This window comes from Mytilus californianus, unplaced genomic scaffold (assembly GCF_021869535.1).
Source record: "Mytilus californianus isolate M0D057914Y unplaced genomic scaffold, xbMytCali1.0.p SCAF_6, whole genome shotgun sequence".
NCBI classification, from domain to species: domain Eukaryota; kingdom Metazoa; phylum Mollusca; class Bivalvia; order Mytilida; family Mytilidae; genus Mytilus; species Mytilus californianus.
In genome coordinates, this window is record NW_026262712.1 from 17,929,782 (window position 1) to 17,953,887 (window position 24,106).

At 30.8% G+C, this 24,106-nt stretch overlaps 1 protein-coding gene across 2 annotated transcripts in view; it reads left to right on the forward strand.

Annotated features, from left to right (window-relative positions):
* LOC127705757 (uncharacterized) overlaps positions 1-21,199 on the forward strand; it is a 60,632-nt gene extending 39,433 nt beyond the window's left edge. Inside the window, exons 6-10 of one of the 2 annotated variants that reach the window (XM_052210116.1) lie at positions 6,387-6,446; positions 7,181-7,231; positions 11,401-11,588; positions 16,645-16,786; positions 20,917-21,199. In XM_052210116.1, coding sequence (XP_052066076.1) covers positions 6,387-6,446; positions 7,181-7,231; positions 11,401-11,588; positions 16,645-16,786; positions 20,917-20,946 — 471 coding nt within the window. In that variant the 3' untranslated portion in view covers positions 20,947-21,199. The remainder of the gene's footprint in view (positions 1-6,386; positions 6,447-7,180; positions 7,232-11,400; positions 11,589-16,644; positions 16,787-20,916) is intronic. The other variant, XM_052210117.1, reaches the window with a different exon arrangement.
* Positions 21,200-24,106: the final 2,907 nt, after the last annotated feature.

Below are 24,106 nucleotides of genomic sequence, written 5' to 3' on the forward strand. Positions count from 1 at the left end.
ATTAAGCTGAATAAAATAATTTAAGACAGCAGAGAAGATAATTATGTTTTAATTGGTTATTACTAAGACTTAAATAAAGAGCGAGTTATTTATACTGTAGATTTATGATGTCTCTAGTCTGGTCAAAGGGTCAGAGTGTCCTACTTAATTAAGCGATAAATTGTTGAAATTAGATAACACGTTTTCACATGCAGAGAAATTTCACTTATGACCAATGCATCATTGGATTTCATCTCTCTTATTGGTCAATAATCTTGCGGGGTCAGCACGAGTTCACGTGTAAGTGGGTCGTGGTCACTTCCTTTTATCATCAGCATTTGATGAGTTAACTTGTGATCGATTCTTATCAAACAATTTGTTGAAAATTCCCAACCACATACCTCCCTCAATGTTATCTTTTGAAGTAGATTTGTATATATGTTTATGTATTGGGTGGATTTTTCTCCCCACCTTTGCTATTCTTTGTCATTTATTCAATTGATATGAATTTAGTTGATGTAATTTCGTATTAATTATGTATTATTATTTCATATTAAATATGAACTTTTATGTCAAATTAATGGTTTATTTGCAAAATTTATTTTTTGCATTTTATGATTTTGAATAAATGACCTTTTTTCGTCAGTTAAGTTTTTATATCATATCGCAAATCAAGCTCAGACTCTGGCCTGTGTATACATAATATGTTTATGGTATCTAGCTGTCTGTCTTAAATAAGTTTTTTGACACATACCTTCTTGCACCAGGTGATAATTTTTATCTTCAAAAATGTATCAGTTTAATGTCTTAAATTCAAATTTATATACTTCAACCTAACATTTAGTGCTATTTAATTTGTCCTCAAACTGGATATGAGGATACCTGAATGGTTTAAATTCTAATTTTATTTTTCTAATTATACTAAAATCATATCAATAAAGAGTCCTTTTGTGTTCTTACAACGTTTTTGTATCAATGCTCAGTTTTAGTTTGTATCATGTTGTTGTGGAAATATGACAGAGATATACAAAACAAAAGACTATGTTCTTGCATCATCCATTTGTGTAAAGCGGTTCATAAAACACTGATAACTTGTACAAAAATTCTGTACAAATTATAATTTTTAACATTACAACTTGTACACGACATACATATACCTACATCTAAAACCATATTTCATGTCTAAAAGCAACTCAATGACTGCATTGTTATACAATGAAAAACAAGTGGATGAAATATTATAAAACTATTGAACGAGGTCTTTGAAATTTTTGATAGGCAAATAGTCTTGTGTAATGAAATAGCACAAATATTAATATTTTATATAGAAAAACATACTGAGGTATAATACATCAATCTTTTTGGGCCAGAAGAAGTTTCATTAAGTTACCCTGACTAAGTTCTGACTATTATCAAAATTCTAAAGACACTGAAGGGCTCACACAGATTGAGATTTTACAATACTGACAAGCATTTAACATGCTCCCTGCTTTGGACTACCTCTTAACTCATTCGACCCCAAGAGATTTCCGGAAAATTAATCATTTTTGAAAATTTGCAAACTTATGCAAATTAGTAGACTCTTGATGCTGTAACTGATGCTGATCTATTAATCTATGTATTGAGATTTTGGGTCTGATGTGTAACAGTGGTTTGATTCCGCCAGTGTACTTTATACGGAGGAAGAAAATCCCCAGTGATTTTTATCCACCAACAAAAAATCACTAGGGTTTTCTATCCGGGTCCAGTGTAAAACATCCACCAGTCATTTTAAGGTTCTAAAAAGGTTTTTTTGAAGGTGAAATATATATAAAATGTGGCTTAATAGTTTTTAGTGTATTTGAAAATTGCATAGTTGATTTATGTAAAAAGTGGAGAGTTTTCATCCAAGGAATGTTCACACTAGTGTTTTTGAATCAGGAATGATTACACTAGTGATTTTGTACCGGAATGATTGCACTAGTTATTTTATACCCGGCGGGATTAATTACACTAGTGCTTTAGATCTATTCATTGATGAGGTGATTAGTACTCATTTTGAACTCACGATAACACAATAATGCTTATTAACGAATGAGATTTAAATAATTTTTCTATGCAAATCTATAAAATCATATGCTTTTAAATTGTCACTAATTGTAATATTCATATTTAAATATAGAAAATATGATAAGATTATTCATTTTCCTACTACAAGGTTCCTACCAGAATTAATTTATTCCTACTAGAAAATCTTTCTACATGGAATCTTTTTAATTATCTTAAACTGGATTCCTGTTTGCTAATTATGACATAAATTTTGCTGTGTTGAATGCAAACAAGTTCCAGTTCACAAATTCAAAAGTTGAAGGGTAGAAGAAAAAAAAGTTGTGTTGGAACACAATATGCTGCAAGGGTTAAACAACTACAATATCGAAATATGAGAAAATATGGCTCATGTAGATTGAAGGTAAATTTTATACTTTAAAGATTAAATTTTTGATCTGTATGCCAATATATTTAGTAATCAGTTAATTCAACAATATTGCATAATTTTATTTTACTTATTAATTTTTCATAACTCTTTAATTTCATCTTAGAATCAACCTTTTTGCCCATCTACATATATGTTTGGATATATCACAGCTTACTCATACATTTCAAAAGTCAACTTTTTTTAAATGAATATATTCCATGCATTTCCTTTGTTTTTTGTTGTTGAGATTCAAACTTAAATGATTGACCCAGTTGTATATTTGTGAATATACACTTACATTTTGTATATTTTTAGAATCCTACTAGAAAATATTTTTTTCTATGTGGAATTTTGAAAAATTCCTGCCAGGTTTTCTAGTAGGAATTTTTTTTCCCGCCAAATTATTCCTGCTAATTTAAATATTCCTGGTAGAAATATACAATATTCCTACTAAGAAATTCCTGCTAATTTAAATATTTCGGCTATTTTCCGTGTGGATTCCTACTACTGTCTGACTAGAATATCACTCTTTTCTGGTAGGAATTCAATGCAATATTCCTACTATATTCCGTGTACATTCTGTGTGGAATAATTTATGTAAACAATAAACCGGTCTAATATAAACAAAACGATATCAAGATCGACGCTTTCACACTATTTACATCCAATATTCTCTAGTGAAAAACAGTTACCCGGAATAAATACATGGCGGAATGAAAGAACGCTTACAGATGGCATGGCTGGGGGGTGGGGTGGGACGTGGTATATTTTCTGGTGGGTTTGAACCCACCCCCACTGAAAAATGATCATTTTCAGTCCATTTTTCGATTTTAATACGACCTTGAGAGGTGAACATTAACTAAACTGTGTTTCTTTGTCATTCAAGTAGTACCTTACAGTTACAGCAGTCTATCCATACTGACTGGAAGTAAATGTGACTTGAGAATCTTGCTGGGGAATTATTATTGGGTAGCCAACTATGCCTAAATGTCCGTTTTTACCGATTTCTGACAAAACGGTGACCTAGATTTTACAGACCACATTTCTTTTGGCCCTACTATACCTCATTGTGTTCCTGTACCATCTATGCATGTATTTATGATAATAGTTGATACCTACAACCCATACCAGTAACGTAGGGGTCGTTAAAAGACTCCCACCCCCACCTGATTTTGGCTTCTTTACACGTTTTTCCGATTTTGAACTCTAAAAAGGCCATTTAAGTTCCCATATTTTCATAATCACACATCTGAGAAGAGTTTATGGACCATGAATTGCATGGTTGACGTCCCTACTGTAAAGACAGTTGAGCTAGGGCAGTTCTAAAAATGTATGGAGGGTCATACAGGCCATCAAAGAATGGTGGTCGCCATCACGACTACAGGCGGGATTGGGGGCGAATGGGTTAAAGTCAGATACTGCTTTCACAAGGAGTCAGATTGAGTACAAAAGTAACCTATTCATCCAAATCTCTGCATTTTTATGATAGCTTATGATCAAAAACGATTTTCATGTGAAATATTATAAAAATAGGATATCCATATAATTCTGGACTCTTTAACTTTTAATTTGACAATTACCATAAGGGATAGCTAAATTTTTAAGTATAAGGAGCAATAAAGTATACAAAAAAATTTGATTGTTTTTATTTTGTCAGATTCTTAATTTCTAATAAAAAAATAAAACTTGGAGGAAATATTGATCTTTATTGTCATTCAATCAAACAAGTGTCTTTTGTTATGGTAAAGGTAGATTGTCTGTATACCACCATCAAAAATGGTCAATTGACCCCTTAAGGAGTTATTGCCCTTTATAGTAAATTTTTACTAAAATCTTCTCTTCTGAAACTACTGGGCCAAATTTAATCATACTTGGCCACAATCATTACTAGGGTATTTAGTTTTAAAATGTGTTCTATAACCAGGCTCACCAATCAAGATGGCCGACATGGCTAAAAATAGTACATAGTGGTAAAATGCAATTTTTGGCTTATGTCTCTGAGACATAAGCATTTAAAGCAAATTTGGCCATGGGTAAAAATGATCATCAGGTTAAGATTTATCTGTCCTGAAATTTTCAGAAGAATCAGACAAGTCGTTGTTGGGATGCTGCCCCTGAATTAGAAATTTTGCAGTTTTTGGTTATTATCTTGAATATTATGATACTGTAAAAGCAGAAATTTTCGTGGTGGATTTAATTTCCTTTATTTCGTGGAAAGAATATATCCATGAAATTAAAACCCCCATGAAAATTCAACCATCATACCATATCAATTCCATTTAATGAAAACCATGAAATTAAATCCCAATGAAATCTTATATAGAGACAAAACCATGAAATTTTAACCCCACGAAAATTAATGTTTCTACAGTAGATAGAGGTAAACTGTAAACCGCAATAATGTTCAGAAGATCTTCAAATAAGTCACATGATCAAAATGGTCAATTGACCCCATAAGGAGTAATTGCCCTTTAAAATCAAATTTAACAATTTTTCATAAATGTTTGTAATCTTATACAAAAGTCTTCTCCTGAAACAACTGAGACAAATTTAACCAACTTGGCCACATTCAGCATTAGGGTATATAGTTTAAATAATGTGTCAATCACTCAATGACTCTGCCTGCCAACCAACATGGCAGACATGGCTAAAAATAGAACTTAGGGGGAAATACGCAGTTTTTGACTTACATCTCTGAAACTAAAGCAAAAGTATAACGGTTGCATCATTTCATGCATCAATTGTAAATAAAGATATCAGGTGAGAGACACAGGCTCCTTGGATCCTCTAGTTTAATTAAATCTCCATTTATTTAGACAGATTGGCAATTAATGTGTTAGACTGCTCATTTAGATGAAGATTAATTGCATTATTTAGACTTTTTGAAAGAATACTAAATATTTGTTTTGTTTGATTTATTTTTTCAGCTTAGCCATATCGGTGAGATAACTCGTAAAGTAGGGTTTTTTTTTTATACTGGAACAATATGCACAATAAGCATAATTTCAATGTATATGCCCATTCAAACCGAATTTTATGAAAATTAAAGTAAAATTCTATTGACCAGTAGAGATGATTTTAACAGGCATGATAGCATTTTTACAAGCCTAGGCAAAGATTGCTGAAATATTAGTGAAATTTTCATCTTTAACTTGTAGCAAGAAAACAAGTTTGTTGACCCCATTTTTTCTTTTGAATTTTTTTTGTTTTAATTATTAATGAAAATGAAATAATGATATAATAATTTGCTTTTAGCAGCCAGGTTCAGTTTTGTCAAGATAAGCAAAGAAACATGGCTAATGGATTATTCATTTGCAAGTGAATAGTTTGAACTAATTAAATCTGTATGCATATGAACTTAAATTATACCCCTTAGCTAGAGATGGGTTAATTAGGCATGAATTAGGCATGTTCAGCTATTAAGAAGAATATAATATCAACTTAGGAAGTGAAACAATTATGTTAAACCTGGCGTCGTATATTTGTTCTGCCTAACAGATGTTCCACTAGAAACTTTGTTATAAACAATGTCATAATATCTGTTCCTGTTGGAATAAATATTCTATTATATATCATTTATGCAATAAGGAACATATTCTGTAATATTTATTCTAGTGGAAATAATATTCCAGAATACTTTTTCTATGTGGAACTTTTATGAAAAATAACTTTAGCACCATCCCTCACCCACAACAATGTTTGCTGAAATATTCTTTATATTACCATATATATCCTTAGTACTTAATTAACCAAAATATCAATAAGTGAGGGGTGGCACCATATGAAATCATGAAAATAGGCTGAAAAAGGTGACACTTTTTAGAAGAATGGATTAGAAAAAAATTCTATACCCATTTCAGGCTCATCTATTTAAAAATATGATGCAGATATACAATTTTTCTGATTATAATTTCAAAAATAAAATACAGGTCAGTTTATCATCTCATTTTAGCCAGAGGTACCCAATTGGTCGAAGAAATCTGAGTCAAACTTCACCTTACAGCCAATACAGGTAAGTCTCATTTAACTGGTTAATATAGCAACACAATGTACATACAGAAAGATTCACTCAAACAATCCAATATAAAAAAAAAATAAATTTTACAGGGCCATTTATTGTGGTTTCTGTCTCTACTTTGTATACTCATTTGACCCATCAATTGACCTCGTTATTACCAGATGACCCTTTGTAAGATTTCATCTCCCTTTTTACAAATTATCTCCCTTTTATTGTTTTTTAACATGGCGTCTTTTTTGAGGATATCATGACCCTATTTGGACAATAGGTACATCTCATCATGAAGTATCACCAGTGTTATATGCCCTTGAAAACATTACATTTATTTGCATATATCTTTAAAATTGTTACAAATAGAATTGATCTGAGAATGGCAACATGTACAGAAACACTCTATATATAGCTATGCAAATTATAAACAGAAAAAAAAGTAATTTGTTATCAACCCTTATAAGAGTTATTTCTCTTGTAGTCATAGGGACAAGGCACCTTCACCAATAATTTTTACGCCTATTGCATAGAATGTTCCTTTCAAAGAACAACGTTGTATGCTTATGACTGAAAACTGTTCAACAATCTGTTCAAAAGTTACGTCAATTAAGAATAGTTTTTGTGTATATCTTTGAAACTAAAAAAAGTTATTACGAGATAATTCTTTAAAGTATCCTGTTTTGTGTATATTTTTGAAAGAGTAACAAAAATAATACAGGTCAGTTTTATCATTTTAGCCAGAGGTACCCAATTGGTCGAAGAAATCTGAGTCAAACTTCACCTTACAGGTAAGTCTCATTTAACTGGTTTAAGTATTTAAGCAATACATGCAATAGAGATTTATAAACTCAAAACAATTGAATTTAAAAAGAAACACCTTTACAGGGCCATTTATTGTGGTTACTTGCTAATCTATCTCCTATAAACTGCAAAAATGATCAGTATTTTTTAAAAGACCTTAAAATATAACTGACCTTTTGACCTGTTGAATGGTGGCAGTCCCATGTGACTTCCAGTTCTGTTAAAGTTCGGTATGAGACATTGGTTGTGCCCTTAATGAGCCATGGAAAAGCCCCTGGGATTATTTTTTATACGCCTGTTTACAGGACGTATTATTGTATACCGTTGTCCGTCTGTCCTTCCGTCCTTCGTCAACATGTCGGTCATTAACTCAAAAACACTTTAACCAATGTGCAAGAAACTTTGATGAATTGTTTATATCTATTGAAGTGAGCTCCCTTGGTTTTTTATAAATTTTTGATTTTAAGTTTCCGAGTTATGGGGTTTTTTATTTATTAAAATAGGGGGATTTTCCAGTTTTCAGACAATATCTCAAAAATGCTTTAAAAACCAATTTGCATTTAACTTTGGTGAATTGTTTATATCTATTGACGTGAGCTCCCTTTCATTTTTTATCAATTTTTGATTATACGTTTCCGAGTTATGGGGTTTTATTCATTGAAAAAGGGGGGATTTTCCAGTTTTCGGACAATCACTCAAAAATGCTTTCAGCAGGTCTCATGACACTTTGGTAAATAGTTTACATTTATTGACATAAGATCCCTTTTTACTCATGAACCATTCGACCAAAGCTTTTAAAATTTTAATATGTTGTTACTGATGACAAAATGGAGGTCATGTTCAATAATGACGATTTTGACTTTTACCGTTCAGGAGTTATGGATCTTGAAAGATCGACAAATGGCGTTTCCAGTTGTGTCCGTGTATTTACTCATGAATTGTTCAACCAAAGCTTTTAAAATGTTAATATGTTGTTACTGATGACAAAATGGAGGTCAAGTTCAATAATTAGATTTTGACTTTTACCGTTCAGGAGTTATGGTTCTTGAGAGATTGAAAAAATGGTGTTTCCAGTCGTGTCCAAGCATTTACTCTTGAACCGTTCAACCAAAGCTTTTCAAATTTAAATATGTTGTTACTGATGACAAAATGGAGGTCAAATTTGATATTTACGATTTTCACTTTCACCGTTCATCAGTTATGGTCCTTGTGATATTGAAAAATGCCAGGACACAAATAAATGTTAATAAATCCAGTTTGCTGTAGCTCTGACAGCCTCTTGTTATTTTTATAAATTTTAGGTTTTACGTTTCTGAGTTTTGGGGTTTTATTCATTAAAAAGGGGGGATTTTCCAGTTTTTGGACAATAATTCAAAAATGCTTTCAGCAGTTTTCATGAAACTTTGATAAATTGTTTGTATCTTTTGTTTAAGCTCCTTTTCAATTTTTATAAATTTCTGATATGACGTTGAGAAGTTATTGAACTTTATTCTTTGAAAAACCCAATGGGCGCATCATGTGCTCATGGCGCAGCTGTTTATTTAAAAAAAGTAATGGGCCTTGGAAATATTAAAGGACAAGGTACGATAAGAACCGTTTTTGGCCCCCTTATTTTCTCATTTTTCAAAATTTGTTTTGAAAAGCTGCTTATCACGTTAAATATTCGCTTAGGTTTGAAGTTTGTTTGGATGAACTTCAAAACCATTAATTTCAGAAAATGGGTGAGGTGAGGGGGGTAAAAGGGCATCAAAAACGCCAAAAGAAGGAAAAATTACGATTTTTGGCCATTGTTTCTAAAAATTTAATAGTGTGCGCCTACGTGACCCGGAGAAAATTATGGCGATTTAGACAGCAAAAACAGTTCTCATGACATTGGAATAAAAAAATTTCTGGGTCACTTTGGCGCAGGCACTTAAAAACTAAAAATTAGTTGTACTGAACACCTTCAAAGTGAATAATAATTACAATATTTGAATAATAACAGAAAGTACACCCCCTCACCTCACCCAGTTGCAAAAATTAGTGGTTTTGAAGTATATCCAAACAAACTTCAAACATCAGGGAATGTTTTAACTTAAAAAGTAGCTTTCCAAAACAGAATTTGAAAAATGAGAAAATAGGGGGGCCAAAAACGGGCCTTATCGTACCTTGTCCTTTATGGAAAAGAGCCTGGTCAGTGCTCTGATGGGTACAATTCTTGCCAGATTTTAATAAAACTCATGTTCACTTTCTTTTTGCTTTTTGTCCAAAATGATAGAAAGTTTTATTTTTAATTGATAAAAATACACTTTAAATCACAAAATGATCAGCAAGTCATGATCTACTTACAAATAAAATTTTGCCGATATAGTTAAGTAGACTGTGACTCTTTATAGAATGGGTTGCCCTTAAAAATTTTGTGTTTTGAGCAAAAACTAAAGAAGATAGAGAGAATCTAAACAGGCTAAATGATCAACAATACAAGATCAACAAAACAGATTTTATTCATGAATTCTATTCTTCTTTACAATGTTGTAGAGTCCTTTGTTGAATATGCACATAGACCAAGGTGAGCGACCCAGGCTCTTTAGAGCCTCTTGATATATTTCTATATGAAATAGGATCCCAGTTACAGATAATAGTCAAGTACCCACAAATAAAGTCCCTTAATGAATTTATATTTTTTTAAATGGGATATTGTACCGAGATGAAAATTATGTAAAGATGCTTAAATATTTATATCCAAATGCTGTTCATTAAACTTTCAAATTCTGTAAAATTTTAAGTGATTCTGAAATGTAAAGGGTGGACGATTGTCTGAGTAAATGGTAAATTTTATTTTTGATTTTAACCAAGAAGTTAATAAAATCACCCTATTTATACTAAAAATAGTATTTCTCTCTTAAATCCCGTTTATGACCCTTCAAGAAACTATGACAAAGTAATTGAAATTTTGCAGTCTAATATAGGGGAAAATTTGTAAGGGTTCCAGGAACCAAGTGTCTCACCTACTTTTGCTGTTAGTATATAGCAGACTCAACAAAAATTGGGGAAAAAATTTCATCTAGATACTATCTGTTGATCCAAATTTTGGTAAAAATCCAGGATGGTTTAATTTATGTTCTAAAAGTTTTATTTGTTTTTACTGCAGACTGTATGTAATGTTAACTTAAAGAAAAGCTTTTAAAGTCCATTTATAAGTAATATATGGAAAAACAGAAAATAACAATTTTTTACAAAATTTCCTTCTAGTTTTAGATCATAAACAATCTTCTGTCTAAGTTTGTTACAAATCCAGGATAGTTAAAAGAAAGTTATTAAAATTTTAAAACTTTACCACAGAGTTAATGTAATGTTTACTGGCAGAAAAACTAAGTCCATTTATAAGTAAAATACCGATAAACTGTTAAACAGGATTTTTTTTTTTACAAAATTTATTTCTAGATACTATCTTATGATTTTAAACAAGTTTCTGTCCCATTTTGGTAGAAATCCAGGATAGTTTAAGAAAGTAATTAAAATTTCAAAAAAATTAACCGCACAAAGAGTGAATATTTGTGGACGACGGAGGATGTAGGATTGCTATGTCTCGCTTTTGTGACAAAAGTCACAGGCTCAACAATAAAAATATGCCCCTCAGGCCATAAAAAAGAATAGGTTTGTTTGCCATTACCCTACCTACCCAGAAAATAGCTGCCTACTCAAAATCTTTTATTGTCCTGATGTGAATTTTTTTTTTTTTATTAAGATAGACATGAAGACTAATAAATATCTGACATTTCAATTTCGCTTTGAAAGAAAAAAACAAAGAAAATGCCTACCTACCTACCCTCTGTCTCAATGTATGGGTAGGGTTTGGGCAAACCAAAGTCTTTTTAAGTGTGGCCTCAATTATGATAAAGTTTCATTGAAAAAATGGAGGAAACAATTGGGTTCCCATTCCATATAATGATAATCCCTTCAGATTTCAGAAACAGATCTTTGTTAATTATTTTGATTGGATTTATATTACAACATACTGTTTATTTATACAAAATAATACAAATATTTCCATGAATATGAAAAAAAAATATCATGTATCAGTAATCATTCAATATCTGCCCGATACTTTAGTGGAACAATACTTGATGAAGTGTATTTATAGTCATTAGATCATGTTATTCTAATATTTTGATAGAAATCAGATGCATGTTCCAGTCAGTCACCCAAACCTGTGACAGAAAAAACAGAAGAAAAGGAGAATATGTCACCTGACAGTTCTAAGTCTCCAGGAGAACTAGATTTAGATTTTCCACCAATGTTTATCAACAGTGGTAATGGAGAGGAGAGCAGAGAACAGCACAATCTAAAAGAAAGAAAGAGAAGGTACTAAAGGTGCATTAACTTGTTTTTTTATTCATACATTTACAAGAATTCAGTAGTGAATTCTTTATTGATAGCATTCAGTTTGGTTCAATTTTGTCAATAAGCCTCAAAACTAGTTGATATATTATTGACTTGCAAGTCAAATATTTAACATCATTTAGATCCATATACTTTCAATTTTGGTGTGACCTCAGTTGATAATGATTGCACATGTACTCATGAAGTTCAGTTATTCAAACACATATAGTCTTCTGAAAAAGTGAAACTAAGGTCCAACAGGAAGACGGATAGCATTGACTGTTAGAACTCCCGAAAAATAATTTCTTACAGGAGACACAATAATATACTCAATGCTTTTTATGTATGGTTAGTGAATTGATGATCATTTTCAAGACATTGTACAATGATCTTTTTCTCTGTCAAGTTTCATAATTAACAAGCAAACCAGATTGTAACTTAATTTACTTGAAAATATAAGTTATTTGCATTCTTCAAATTGTTCATTATCATCATTTAGTTCATTGCTGAAATGAATGTGCAATTGTATATTTGGAATGATTTTGGGTGACAGAAAATGCTGCATCTTTCAATGATATTGACACTAGTAGAATAGAAAATATATACATCTTTCTGTATATTCTGCTGACTGGAATGAAGAATTATCCTCTCAGATTGTTTCTGCGGAGATGGCATTAAGTTTTACTCTTGTCCATCTGGACAACTCAAACATTACTTTTGGTTCTCTAACTAATATTACCACTAAAAACAAGTTTGAATTTGGGTAGCTTTCCCTTTCATCATTCTCTAGTTTTGTCCTTTCTAAATGAAAAAAATGCTAAATTTGCCATTTCTACACATAAACTTCATTTTACCACAAATAAATGTTCTGAAACTTATACACACAGCTTATTACCACCAAATACTGTTAAATTCGAATTTGGGTGTTCTCAATTTCTAAAAAAAATTATTGAAAATTGCCATATTTGCTGCTCACTCTGTCACTTTTACTGTTATGTTTAGTGTAAACATATTTTATTTGCTTACATATGCAAAGGGGATGAGACACAAATTAATCAAACTTATATTTATATAGTCTTCTTCCATTACTGTTATGCCTCTTTACTGAAATATTTCTTTTGTTGACACTCTTTTCAGGGTTGTAATTTATGTGGAGACATCTAGACAATTGCTACAAATTGCTGGCTGACCAAACAATAAAAATAGAGAAAAAAAATAACATATTATTTGATAATTCTTGTCTCTACACCTTTCTGACATTATAAACACATCTATCATAGCTGTGACCTCTTAAAACATGTCGAATTGAAACCTTGTTTCATGATTTATTTATGCAGTATGCTTGCAGTCTGTCTCGATTTCTCTCTTTAACAATACACAAATATTTACTGTCACATTGTATTTTTTGCTTGTCAAGACGAGAAATTAATATTTAAACTTTCCAAATTCAAAGTATTTTTTTTTTGTAAACTAAGTTTACCTGCATTAATTTTGTCAGTGTCACAATTTTATGAAATTTTGTACAAATTTAGAACCGTCAATGAAAAAGTTCTGTACCAAAACATAGAACTTAAGCATTGTCTTTAATTACTTGTTGTAAATTCATTGTCCTTTAAATTATCGATTGTTTTTATTGGTCTTCACCAGAGGGTGACATTCAAAAGAATTGTCTCCCGCTCATTCATGGGATAGAGTCTCCCTTGTATATTTTAACTTATAAATTCCACAGATACAATCAAGGATCCGGAAATTTTTCCAGACAATTTCGGTCATTTTGAGATGTTTGAAAAGTTAACTGGTGCCCCTTTTCAAATTGTCGATATCAACTTGACTATATTCATAGCATCAACGAACATGACGAACTTGTATTGCTGTTTCATCGCATTTACTAAGTAAATGTCTTACCATTACCATGAAGGATAGTATAGTGAAGGCAACAGTCTAAAATTGAAATGATTTTAATGACTCAAAATGGTTAATTTCTCAGACATTGCTTACGTTTCTTTCGATTTGACAAAAGTTAAAACCGGAAGTTTGCGATATTTTAAAGTATGAATAATTCCGGATTCATTTCCGTGATTTGTTTTGTTTATCAAACTGACAGGAAGTCACCGGCTTTTTATGGCTTTTTTATTTTATTACCTTTAAAAGTGTTTGAATATAACAGACAATAGTTGCACTCGTTTAATTTAGCATGAAATCAATTTGCATTTCACGATTAAATATTAAATCTGCTGAAGACAATTTCATGCATGCGTATATTACATAGTAAATAAAGCACATGTGTTTTCATGAAAAAATACTTTTTAATTTTTAAATCAGAATTGATGACTGTCTTTGATGAAAAGTAAATAAATAATGAATACACTTGTCAGGGAACTTTAATGTTTTAAAGATATTATTCTGAGCTTTGTGATCACTGTCAGGTGTGAATTAAAACCACAGGTAAAAAGTGATTAGCGATCATTAGCCAATGTTTCCCGGAGGCATTGATATAGATATTAGGAGGGCCCTCAGGATTATCAAACTACTGTAGTGGCAGTTTTATTACAGGAAAGGGATTATAAACAAAAACAAGTGATCACAAGTGCAAAATGGCGATTAAGAAATCCGATTTCAAACATTGAGTCAATGAAATGACCGAAATTACTTCTGTAAAAAAATAAAATTTGTCCTAAATCCCAATTACTTGTTTAGGACAAATATTTTCATCTTAGGACATGACTGGCAAATATGACCGTTTCCGGACCCTTGGATACAATCATATTTTTAATGGAATCTACAAAAATTATAGAATTTTCATTTAATACAAAAAAGACCAATAAAGGACATTTTAATAAAGGACATTTTATTCACTTATATTCTGGATTTATAAAAACTCCTTCAACAGAACTAGTTTTAAAAATGAAAAGGTACGGATGTGCAAATTTTTTATTTTTTGTGTATGAAAATATAAGGGATCATCAGATTCACTTTTGCAATCTTAAACATGATAGTAAAACATGAACTATTAGTATTACAATTAATTGAAGCATAACGTTGTCACTGCCTTTTTCATTTTACATAACAGGACTATAACTGATTTTTCTACCAAAAAACTTGTCCTTGGAATATCAAATTGTTTTCACGGCAATTGTCTTGCAAGAGGCAAGTTCTCTTCACTCTCTGATGTCGCCCCTGCATGTAATTCGTGATCCATGTTTCTATTTTACTTTTAGTTTTCAGTGTTGATGGTCTATGTCTTTTGTTCATTTATTGTCCTAATTTATGACTATAGTCTAAGTGTTGATTTTCATTTGTAAATGTGTGGTTTGGCAATGTTGCATGTCCACCAGTGTCCAGACATTGTGCGAGAAAATATTTTAAGAAGATACGATGCTACTGGACACAGAAAAATTGGTTGTTTCTTCATGGAGAATTGAACACAAAACTTGCTCTTTTTTTGTAGATAAAGATAAAACTAGATAGCTGACATGTTTTTACATTGAAGGGTTAAACTTGCTTTAAGTCGTGTTCAGACCCTTTAACAGAAAATAAAGGAAAATGGAGTAAACATGCACGGGACTTAATCGCACACAAAGTCAATGCATAGAAAAAAATACATATTATCAACAGTCAGGGTTTTTATTCCTGTTCTTCATCTTGATAGTTGCTGGAGGGTCTTCAACAATGAAAGAATCAATAATACCATAAAACAAGGTCAAGATGGTCCCTAGTGTCGACTCAAGCATTACTAGTACTTAAAGTATAATACTGCACTGTCACTATATATAAATCTAGTCATAAAAAAATTCACCTAAGTCTAAAGACAATACAGGCAGATCCGGTATTAATGATTATGAGAATTACGATTTTTTCTTTATCCTGCATATGGTCTTTTAATGTTGTCCTTAAAACCTAAAAGTCTTAAATTACAATGAATCTATATATTTGCTTTGAGACCAGAAGGATATATTTCTGAAAAATAGCTAAAAATTAATTGCGTTTCAATGTAAGAAAGAGTCCGGGAAACGCTCAGAATGCATGATTTTGCGTGATTTTTCTCGGAGCCATACCCCTTGCCGAAATTTTTTTGCCTCGCTACGCTCAGCTAATATATTTTGCCTCAATTTTAAAAGAGGCTAGTTACGGCCCAGAACTCCAATTAAATGCCTTTTATTGATGATTTCACATACATTATATTATAGTTCCTTTTCAATTCTTAATTTGGAAAAAAAAAGAATTGAACATTATTACTTTTAAATTCATATGCAGTTTAACGAGTTCTGAAAGTTTTATAAAAATCTGAAATGCTGATCAATGATTATGTAGAATTAGCCTTGATTTTGATAGTGGCCACAGATGTATTTCAGTTCCTATTTTGATAAGACTGTTGTACATAGAACTTCAGCTTGAAAACAATTATGTTTGGAAGAAAACACTTTTCTGGAGATAAGAGGAAATGCTGAGGAAGCATTTTAAATATAAAACTATAAGTGCTATCACAAATAAGAACAAAATTATGACTTTGAGAACTCATAATGATAAAACTAATAATGTTCATTATGTCTTCAACAAACTTGAAAAGGAAACTGAAATTCATTTCCACTAGGAGGGCATGAACACAATCACTTGAACATGCACATAGAGAATTTGTGATGTTAATTTTTCTGAATAATAATAATAATAATAAAATTCTTTATTTAACGAAGGTAACACATCAACATTGACATGTTAATCTTCCATGAGATCTTCAAAACTATTAATACAAATAGAAAATAAAATAAAAATACAAACAAAATAAAATACATAATACAGTTACATATAGCAGCATAAATATTAAATAAGTACATATAAGTTCAATAGAAGAAGAAAAAATACATTAGAGGTAGATATTATATATTATGAGTCATTTTATAAAAACTTCACTTTAGATATACAGCATATACTGACACATTCCCTTTCTAAATTAATTTAGCCTAAAACTAAATAATAAGATATATTTTTTTCACAACATTAATACAGGCATGACAAAATGTGATATTTTTTATTCTCTCAGGGCCAGAATTAAAGATGCCTGTGAAGTAATGAGAAAACTGGTTCCTGGTATGTCTGATAAAACAGATAAAGCAACAGTATTTGAGTTTGCTGCAAGATATATTCATTTCCTGAAAGGCTTTACAGGAAACAAACATGATAAGGTCAGTCACTTATTGAAACAAACAAACATTAGGAATCAGGTTAAATATCTATACTCATATATTATTCACATTTTATGAAGAAAAAAAATAATCAAGAGACTCTTGCATGATAATGTTTACAAAAATATTGACACAATTTTCAATAAAAAGAAATATTTGCATTCTCAAAGAATGCTGCAAAAAAAAAACAACACTTAAATTTATATTTCATGACAGTCTACAGACATTGTTGTGATATCAACACATATTTGTTATAATGATTGATAAAGTTACCATACAAATTTTTTGCTTTTCTGGTTTGTTGTTCCGGAGTTATTGGACATTACAATTTGAGAAAAGGCAATTATTCATGTATGACACTGCTCCAGGGTTCTCACTAAGGCAAGTCTATGAGTCCTGGACTCTTAAAAATCTGTCTGGACGCACCATTTTCAAAACTGTTGAGTCCAAAGATGCATCAAGTTTGAAATATTTTGTATACTGTGGATTCATTATGATTCGTTGGATACCATTTTTCGTGGGTTTTGTGGGTACAGTTGAACCATGAATTCAAATATTCAACGAATTACAAATGTTCTATAGGTTTGGCATGCAGAGATTGGCAAAACCAAGAAATAAAATATCTACGAAAATTCAAGTTTTCCTCAATCCATGAAAATTGATACCCATGAAAATATATGAATCCCAGTAAACTGAACACATACATATAATTTTTAGCAAAAGTTTAAAAGTTATCTGAATTTAATGTCATTTTGTTGCTCTATTAGGTCATAGAGACTAAAATAATAAATTATATTGCAATAAGATATCTTCTTCTTCTTACTGTTGGACTCACCATGGCCAAAAATAACAAGTTAAAAAATCCTTAGTGAGATCCTGTATTCCTGGATTGATTTTTGCAACTTTACATTATTTTTTGGATTGATATACATTAATATTCCATATAAGAAAGTAAAGTACCTATGACTTTGTTAGGACAGGTTGGAAATTTCAAATGCCACTAGAAAATGAGGGTTCAGTGATAGCGACTGAAATTATAACTTGCGAAAGGCCACCAACAGGCCCCTCAAGGTTAATCATGTACAGGGAGCATCATCTTTATAGCTTCCCATGCACTGTATATAGTTCCAAGTATTTTGTATTTACATGGTACATTAGGCAAATTAGTTTAAATGAAACCTATTTGTATGAAGTATAATTTTGAGGTGTACAGAATACTAAGACGATGATGTAGCAAAGACTATGGAAAGCACTTCAAAACGTCGATTGCACAGAGGACTTAGTTTAGTATATATGCATGCTTTTGTTCAATAATTTCTTTATAATTATTATAACCAGAAATTCAAATTATATGACTTACCAGTGATGCATATATTTCATTTATTGAAAACTTAAACGTCACTACAGACAATTGGTTATAGATATTGGGGTGGGAAATATAAATCACTTTAAAAGGGCCAGAAGAATGCCACAGTCCAACTTAACACTAGAGAATGAAAACTTGTCTGTTTTGATGTGAAATTTTTTTTTAGATTTTCACGTGTCAATCTGAAATTTTAAATCTAGAAAAAGGACAATCAATGCTGTTAATATTAGATTTATCTAAAGAAAATTCACATGGATAATTTTTAGCAGTATAGTAAGATAATTCTTGATTATTAAAAAAAAAATATGAGTGTTATTAAATTTATCAATTAAGTGGAAATTTTTACTAAGTTTTATAGATAATAGGTCACTTTTGGATTTCCCTATCAATATTTCCCAATATTTACCACCTTCAATAAGTCTGTAATACACGATTCTATCTTTCTACTTATTATTTCTATTTTAAATGGTGGTTCTTTGGAAGAAAATTGATATGGCCACTTAATATTCTTCCCAAATTATTTGATTGTATCAAGGTGTATTACCACCATTGATTTTCCCAAATTAGTCTTTGTTATATTTGCACTTTTCAAAAAATTGTGCAGAATTTGTCTTTGTTTAACATAAAGAAATACTTTGCATGAGTAAAGTTTTATCCTGTCCAGTACTATAAACAAAATTTTACATAACATATATGAAAAAAAACATCACTGGAATTGAGCCAATGAAATGTTCACCCCTTTTTAGTAACCATGTGACCTCAAGTTTCCAAAATAATTTATAGAAAAACAAATAAAAAAATAATGGTGCTTTGAAATACCAAAAGATATATGTTTACGACTCAGAAATTTGTTACTGCAATGAAATATAGGAATAATTTCCTACAACTGTCGAATTCAAGGGAAATTTTTTTTCCAACCTATTTCGTATTCAACCAGATGTGACTTACTATGTCAAAATTGCTGGTATTACAGTACTTCGAGTGTCATGCAGCAAATAGCCACACCATCAAAGAATTACTATTTCTTAAGAAAAAGAAATATTTTGGAGAGACAATGCAGTCTCATATGGTTTACAACTAAACCTGAAAATAAATCACATATGGCGAAGTATCATTCCAAACAAAGACAGATGTACAGTAACTGTTGTCCCGGACATGGACGTTACTTCTCTACATTCCAGCAAAAAGGGAAAACAATTATTTACCATCAATGTATATATAAATTTTATCAAATAGATTTATGTTTGAAGAAAAATTCAGAATATCGAAAGACGCTTTTAAATTAATTTTCATGCTCAGCAGTAAGCTCAAATCTGAAACCTTGTATAAGATAAAGCTGGGGTTATAATAAAATGAATAGCATTTAAGGAGGTTCGAGGGAACAAAAAATTTCAGAAAAATTTAAAAAAAAAAAAATCTTTAAAAATTTTATTTATTATACTATTAATAATTGTTACTTAATGATATGGTACAAAAATCAACCAAAAATATAGATTCGTTTTGGCCCCAGATGACTTTTAAAATGTTTATACTATTGAAAAAGCTCCAAATTATCTCCCTTTAGTGCAAAAATGTCATCGGTGACCTATATTTTTTATTATTATTTTCAAATAAGCTGTACTTAAACTAAAAAATTGTAAAATTTAGGCATTTTCTGTAATTTAGTTCTTTTTTTATTTCGATATAACCATATTTAATCCTATTAGTTCAACAGAAAAAAAGTACCTTTACAAAAATGCATGCTTCTTTCGAAGGGAGATTGTGAGATTAAATGAACGGTGACCCCATTTTTTATGCCCCATTTATGGGCATTATGTTTTCTGGTCTGTGCGTATGTTTGTTTGTTCTTCCGTCCGTTCGTCCGTCCGTCTGTCCCGCTTCAGGTTAAAGTTTTTGGTCGAGGTAGTTTTTGATGAAGTTGAAGTCCAATCAACTTGAAACTTAGTACACATGTTCCCTATGATATGATCTTTCTAATTTTAATGCCTAATTAGAGATTTTCCCCCATTTTCACGGTCCACTGAACATAGAAAATGATAGTGCGGATGGGTCATCCGTGTACTGGGGACACATTCTTGTTTATTTTATTTTCTATTAAGTATATGATAAAGTTCATTTATAGAAAAAAATAGCAAAATCCTATATTTAAAAAGAAATCGATTTATGCCTGCGAGCCCCCTTAAGCATTTATTTACATTAAAAAAAAATGTAGCAATACATTTTTTTCCGTAGACATAAACTTTTGCTATTATTTTGCAATTGAACATATTTCAGACTTAATTTTGGTTTGTTTTAAACAATATTTTGACTGTTGATATATCTATAAAGATTTGTTTTTGCGATCTACAGATGTACTTGACTCTTTTGCTTTAAAACGACATTAAAATTTAGGTAATGAATGATTTCAGACTCTATTGATTTATAATACAAATGACTCTCCTGTTTATCATGTGAAGAAATTCTGGACCTTATCTACTGATATTTTTAAATATCAAACATATTTTTCATTGTTAAAACATCTTTTTACTTATGTAGTCTGTGCACATTCACAATTTCTTATAAGAGAATATTGCTTCTCCACAAAAAAAGAGTATTGCTTCTCCACAAAAAAAGAATATTGCTTCTCTAACAAAAGAAACTATTTTTGGATTCTCACTTTCCATAGACTGAATATAAAGAAAAAGATGACTAGAGATCACAATAACTAAGTTTGCTAGAATCCATCCACTCAGCCATGAATTATTTTTATGTCATTTTTTGGCAGGATTTCTTACTGAAGTATAGTCCATACTGAGACAATAAGGATGCACATTTTTGTGATGGTCACACTGGAGACATCAATGGATTGCAGGACAAATTTAGATGTTTTAGAGTTGTATGTCACTACAGTTTGATCTACTGATAATGCTTGTTAATATATCTGTGATTGATTCGTCAGCAGAATTTGTTAAAAAATAATGTAGTTTTTAATGATATTTGTTTTGACTAAATCATTTTGAAGAATATTGTTACATACTTAATGTGATAGCTGTTTGCGGTAATATAGAAAGAAGGTAATAATTACATTTTTGACTGTTATCTTTTATATATTTCAACCTTTTTATATATAATAATGATTTAATAAAATAATACAAACTTCTAGTATGTATTTTTGTTCATATAATTTAATTTGTATTGTATATATATATGTTGTTTGTGCTGTATTTAGACCCTTCTACAACGAAATTTGTTTTACATGCACACATATAAAAATTGCGGTTTTTATCCAACGCAATCATAGGTTTGAACGTAGTTTTCAATTTAGGCTTGTTTATAATTTTCGTTTTGGCCTTGTATCATATTTTCCCTCCAGTTTATATGATCCGTTCATCCTATTTTGACTCTAAATTCAAGAGTCTATCCTAAATTGAAGTAAATTATATGGCCTTCCAAATACCATTTCGATCCCTAACATCACTGAAGAGACATTTATTGTCGAAATCAGGATCTGGTGTACAAAATATTTTGCAGCTCATGTTTGTGGTATAATTTGGAGTTTAGTGTGACGTCCATTATCACTAAACTAGTATACATATTTGTTTAGGGGCCAGCTGAAGGACGCCTCCGGGTGCGGGAGTTTCTCGCTGCATTGAAGACCCATTGGTGGCCTTCGGCTGTTGTCTGCTCTATGGTCGGGTTGTTGTCTCTATGACACATTCCTCATTTCCATTCTCAATTTTATAACACCTTTGCCCCAAGGTTATTGTTTTCTGTTTAGTATTAAATTTTGTTACATCTTGTCTAAAGTCTAAATTGAAAACAATGTTCAAACCTATGATTGCGTTAGATTAAAACCGCAATTTTTATACCTGTACATGTAACAAATTTCGTTGTAGAAGGGTCTAAATACAGCACAAACAACTTTTCCAAAAGACCAAAAGAGTGAAAAAATATATTTTAACTAAATGCATTTGACTAGCAGGTCGAACAACTGATGTTCTTAAACCCTGCTGACTGCCATTGATGATTGCCAAATAAATTGATCACAAGGTGTAACAAAATGGATCTCTATATTAATTTAATACCAAGTAGAAAACAATAATCTTGCGGCAAAGATGGTAAACCACAACATGAGCTCATGTGCTAAATTTTTTACACCATATCCAAATTTGACAATTAATGTCTCTACAGTGATGTTAGGGATTGAAACAGTATTTAAAATATAATTTACCTCAATTTAGGATAGAACGGTTTATATAATCCGTTCATCATATTTTGACTCTTTAAAATTCAAGAGTCTATCCTAAATTGAATGGCCTTCCAAATACTTTTCGACCTAAAAAGTGTAACATACAACACCAAAAATAAAAAAAAGAAAAAAGTTAATCAATAAATGATTTGGATAGCATATATATCCTTCATCAATTGGATTTAAAATTAATTCATATTAAACTATGCTTATTTTCATAATAATCTTGAGCTTTATAAAAAAAAGATCAAGAACACTTGTATTATTCTGAACATATTCTGGTGTTGGACACTTTTTGACATATATTAAATCTATTTATTGTGTACATTATCATTATTTTACTACAATCTGACAATTAACTAAATAAGATAGAATAGTTGACTGCTATCTTAACATTTTATATATTATATATTACAATATTAGCAAAAGTCTAAAGATTTATCTTTAAACTTTAATATTTTTTTTATTCAATATACAGGTCTTACTTATGAGCAACAAGAAGAATAATTTAGAAACAAGAAAACTAATTTACAGACAAGAAAATAGATTAAATTTAGCGTCAAATTATCTAAATAAGAATTATTTGAAATAACATGAATGAAAGTTGCACTTTGTAAATACGGCTCTTTTACAATAGATATAAGAAGATGTGGTATGAGTGCCAATGAGACAACTCTCCATCCAAGTCAAAATTTATAAAAGTAAACCATTATAGGTCACAGTACGGTCTTCAACACGGAGCCTTGGCTCACACCGAACAGTAAGCTATAAAAGGCCCCAAAAATTACTAGTGTAAAACCATTCAAATGGGAAAACCAACGGTCTAATCTATATAAAAAACGAGAAACGAGAAACACTTATGAACGACATCAACAAACGACAACTACTGAACATCAGATTCCTGACTTAGGACAGGTGCAAACAAATGCAGCGGGTTTAAACGTTTTAATGGTACCAAACCATCACCCTTTTTCTGAAACAATAGTGTAACATCACAACATAGAAAGACAAGCCTACAAGCCTATTTATGCTACTCATCACATAGCAGGATTACTATGCAATTTTCACCTCAATAAGTCATGTAACACTCCTGTTTCCTATTTTCCCCTGTCATATGAAATGCTGTGTTTTGCACAATGAATTTAATTGCATTTTCTTAAGTTTTTTAAATAAGAATATAGATTTGTATCAATAGTTGTGTCTATGTGTTGAACTTTTGAGGTGCTTTTATTCTTGTTAAAAGTTTTCTGAAAAGACTAATTTTAAACCATATTGGAAGACATCCGAAAAATTCCAGAAAATTATTGGTAGTGCTAATTCTATTAAATAAGACAGAGTAAAGTTGCGTAGGTCGTTTTATTAAGCCTTTACATGTACAAGAAGAAAACCTTTCGATGTATTTGAATTAGGGAAAAAAACAATATGTGTAATGCTGAATCAACTTTCGTTAAAACACGCTCCATTGCATTACCATGACTGGTAAAAATGTCTATTCTGGAGACAAAAGTCATACAACAAGCTACAACAAGCTAAGCAATTAAGGCATGTCGAGTCATTTGAGCGTACTGATATTGTTTTAAGTGACACAAATTATCCGGCAGGCCATCCTGTGGTGAAATTACTCCTCAGAAATAATTTCAAGGACAAGCTGCTTCAACATTCAGCATGCATTGTTAACTACTTGATGAAATTAAAAAAAAATGCTTCTGATGCTTTAAGATTAGGG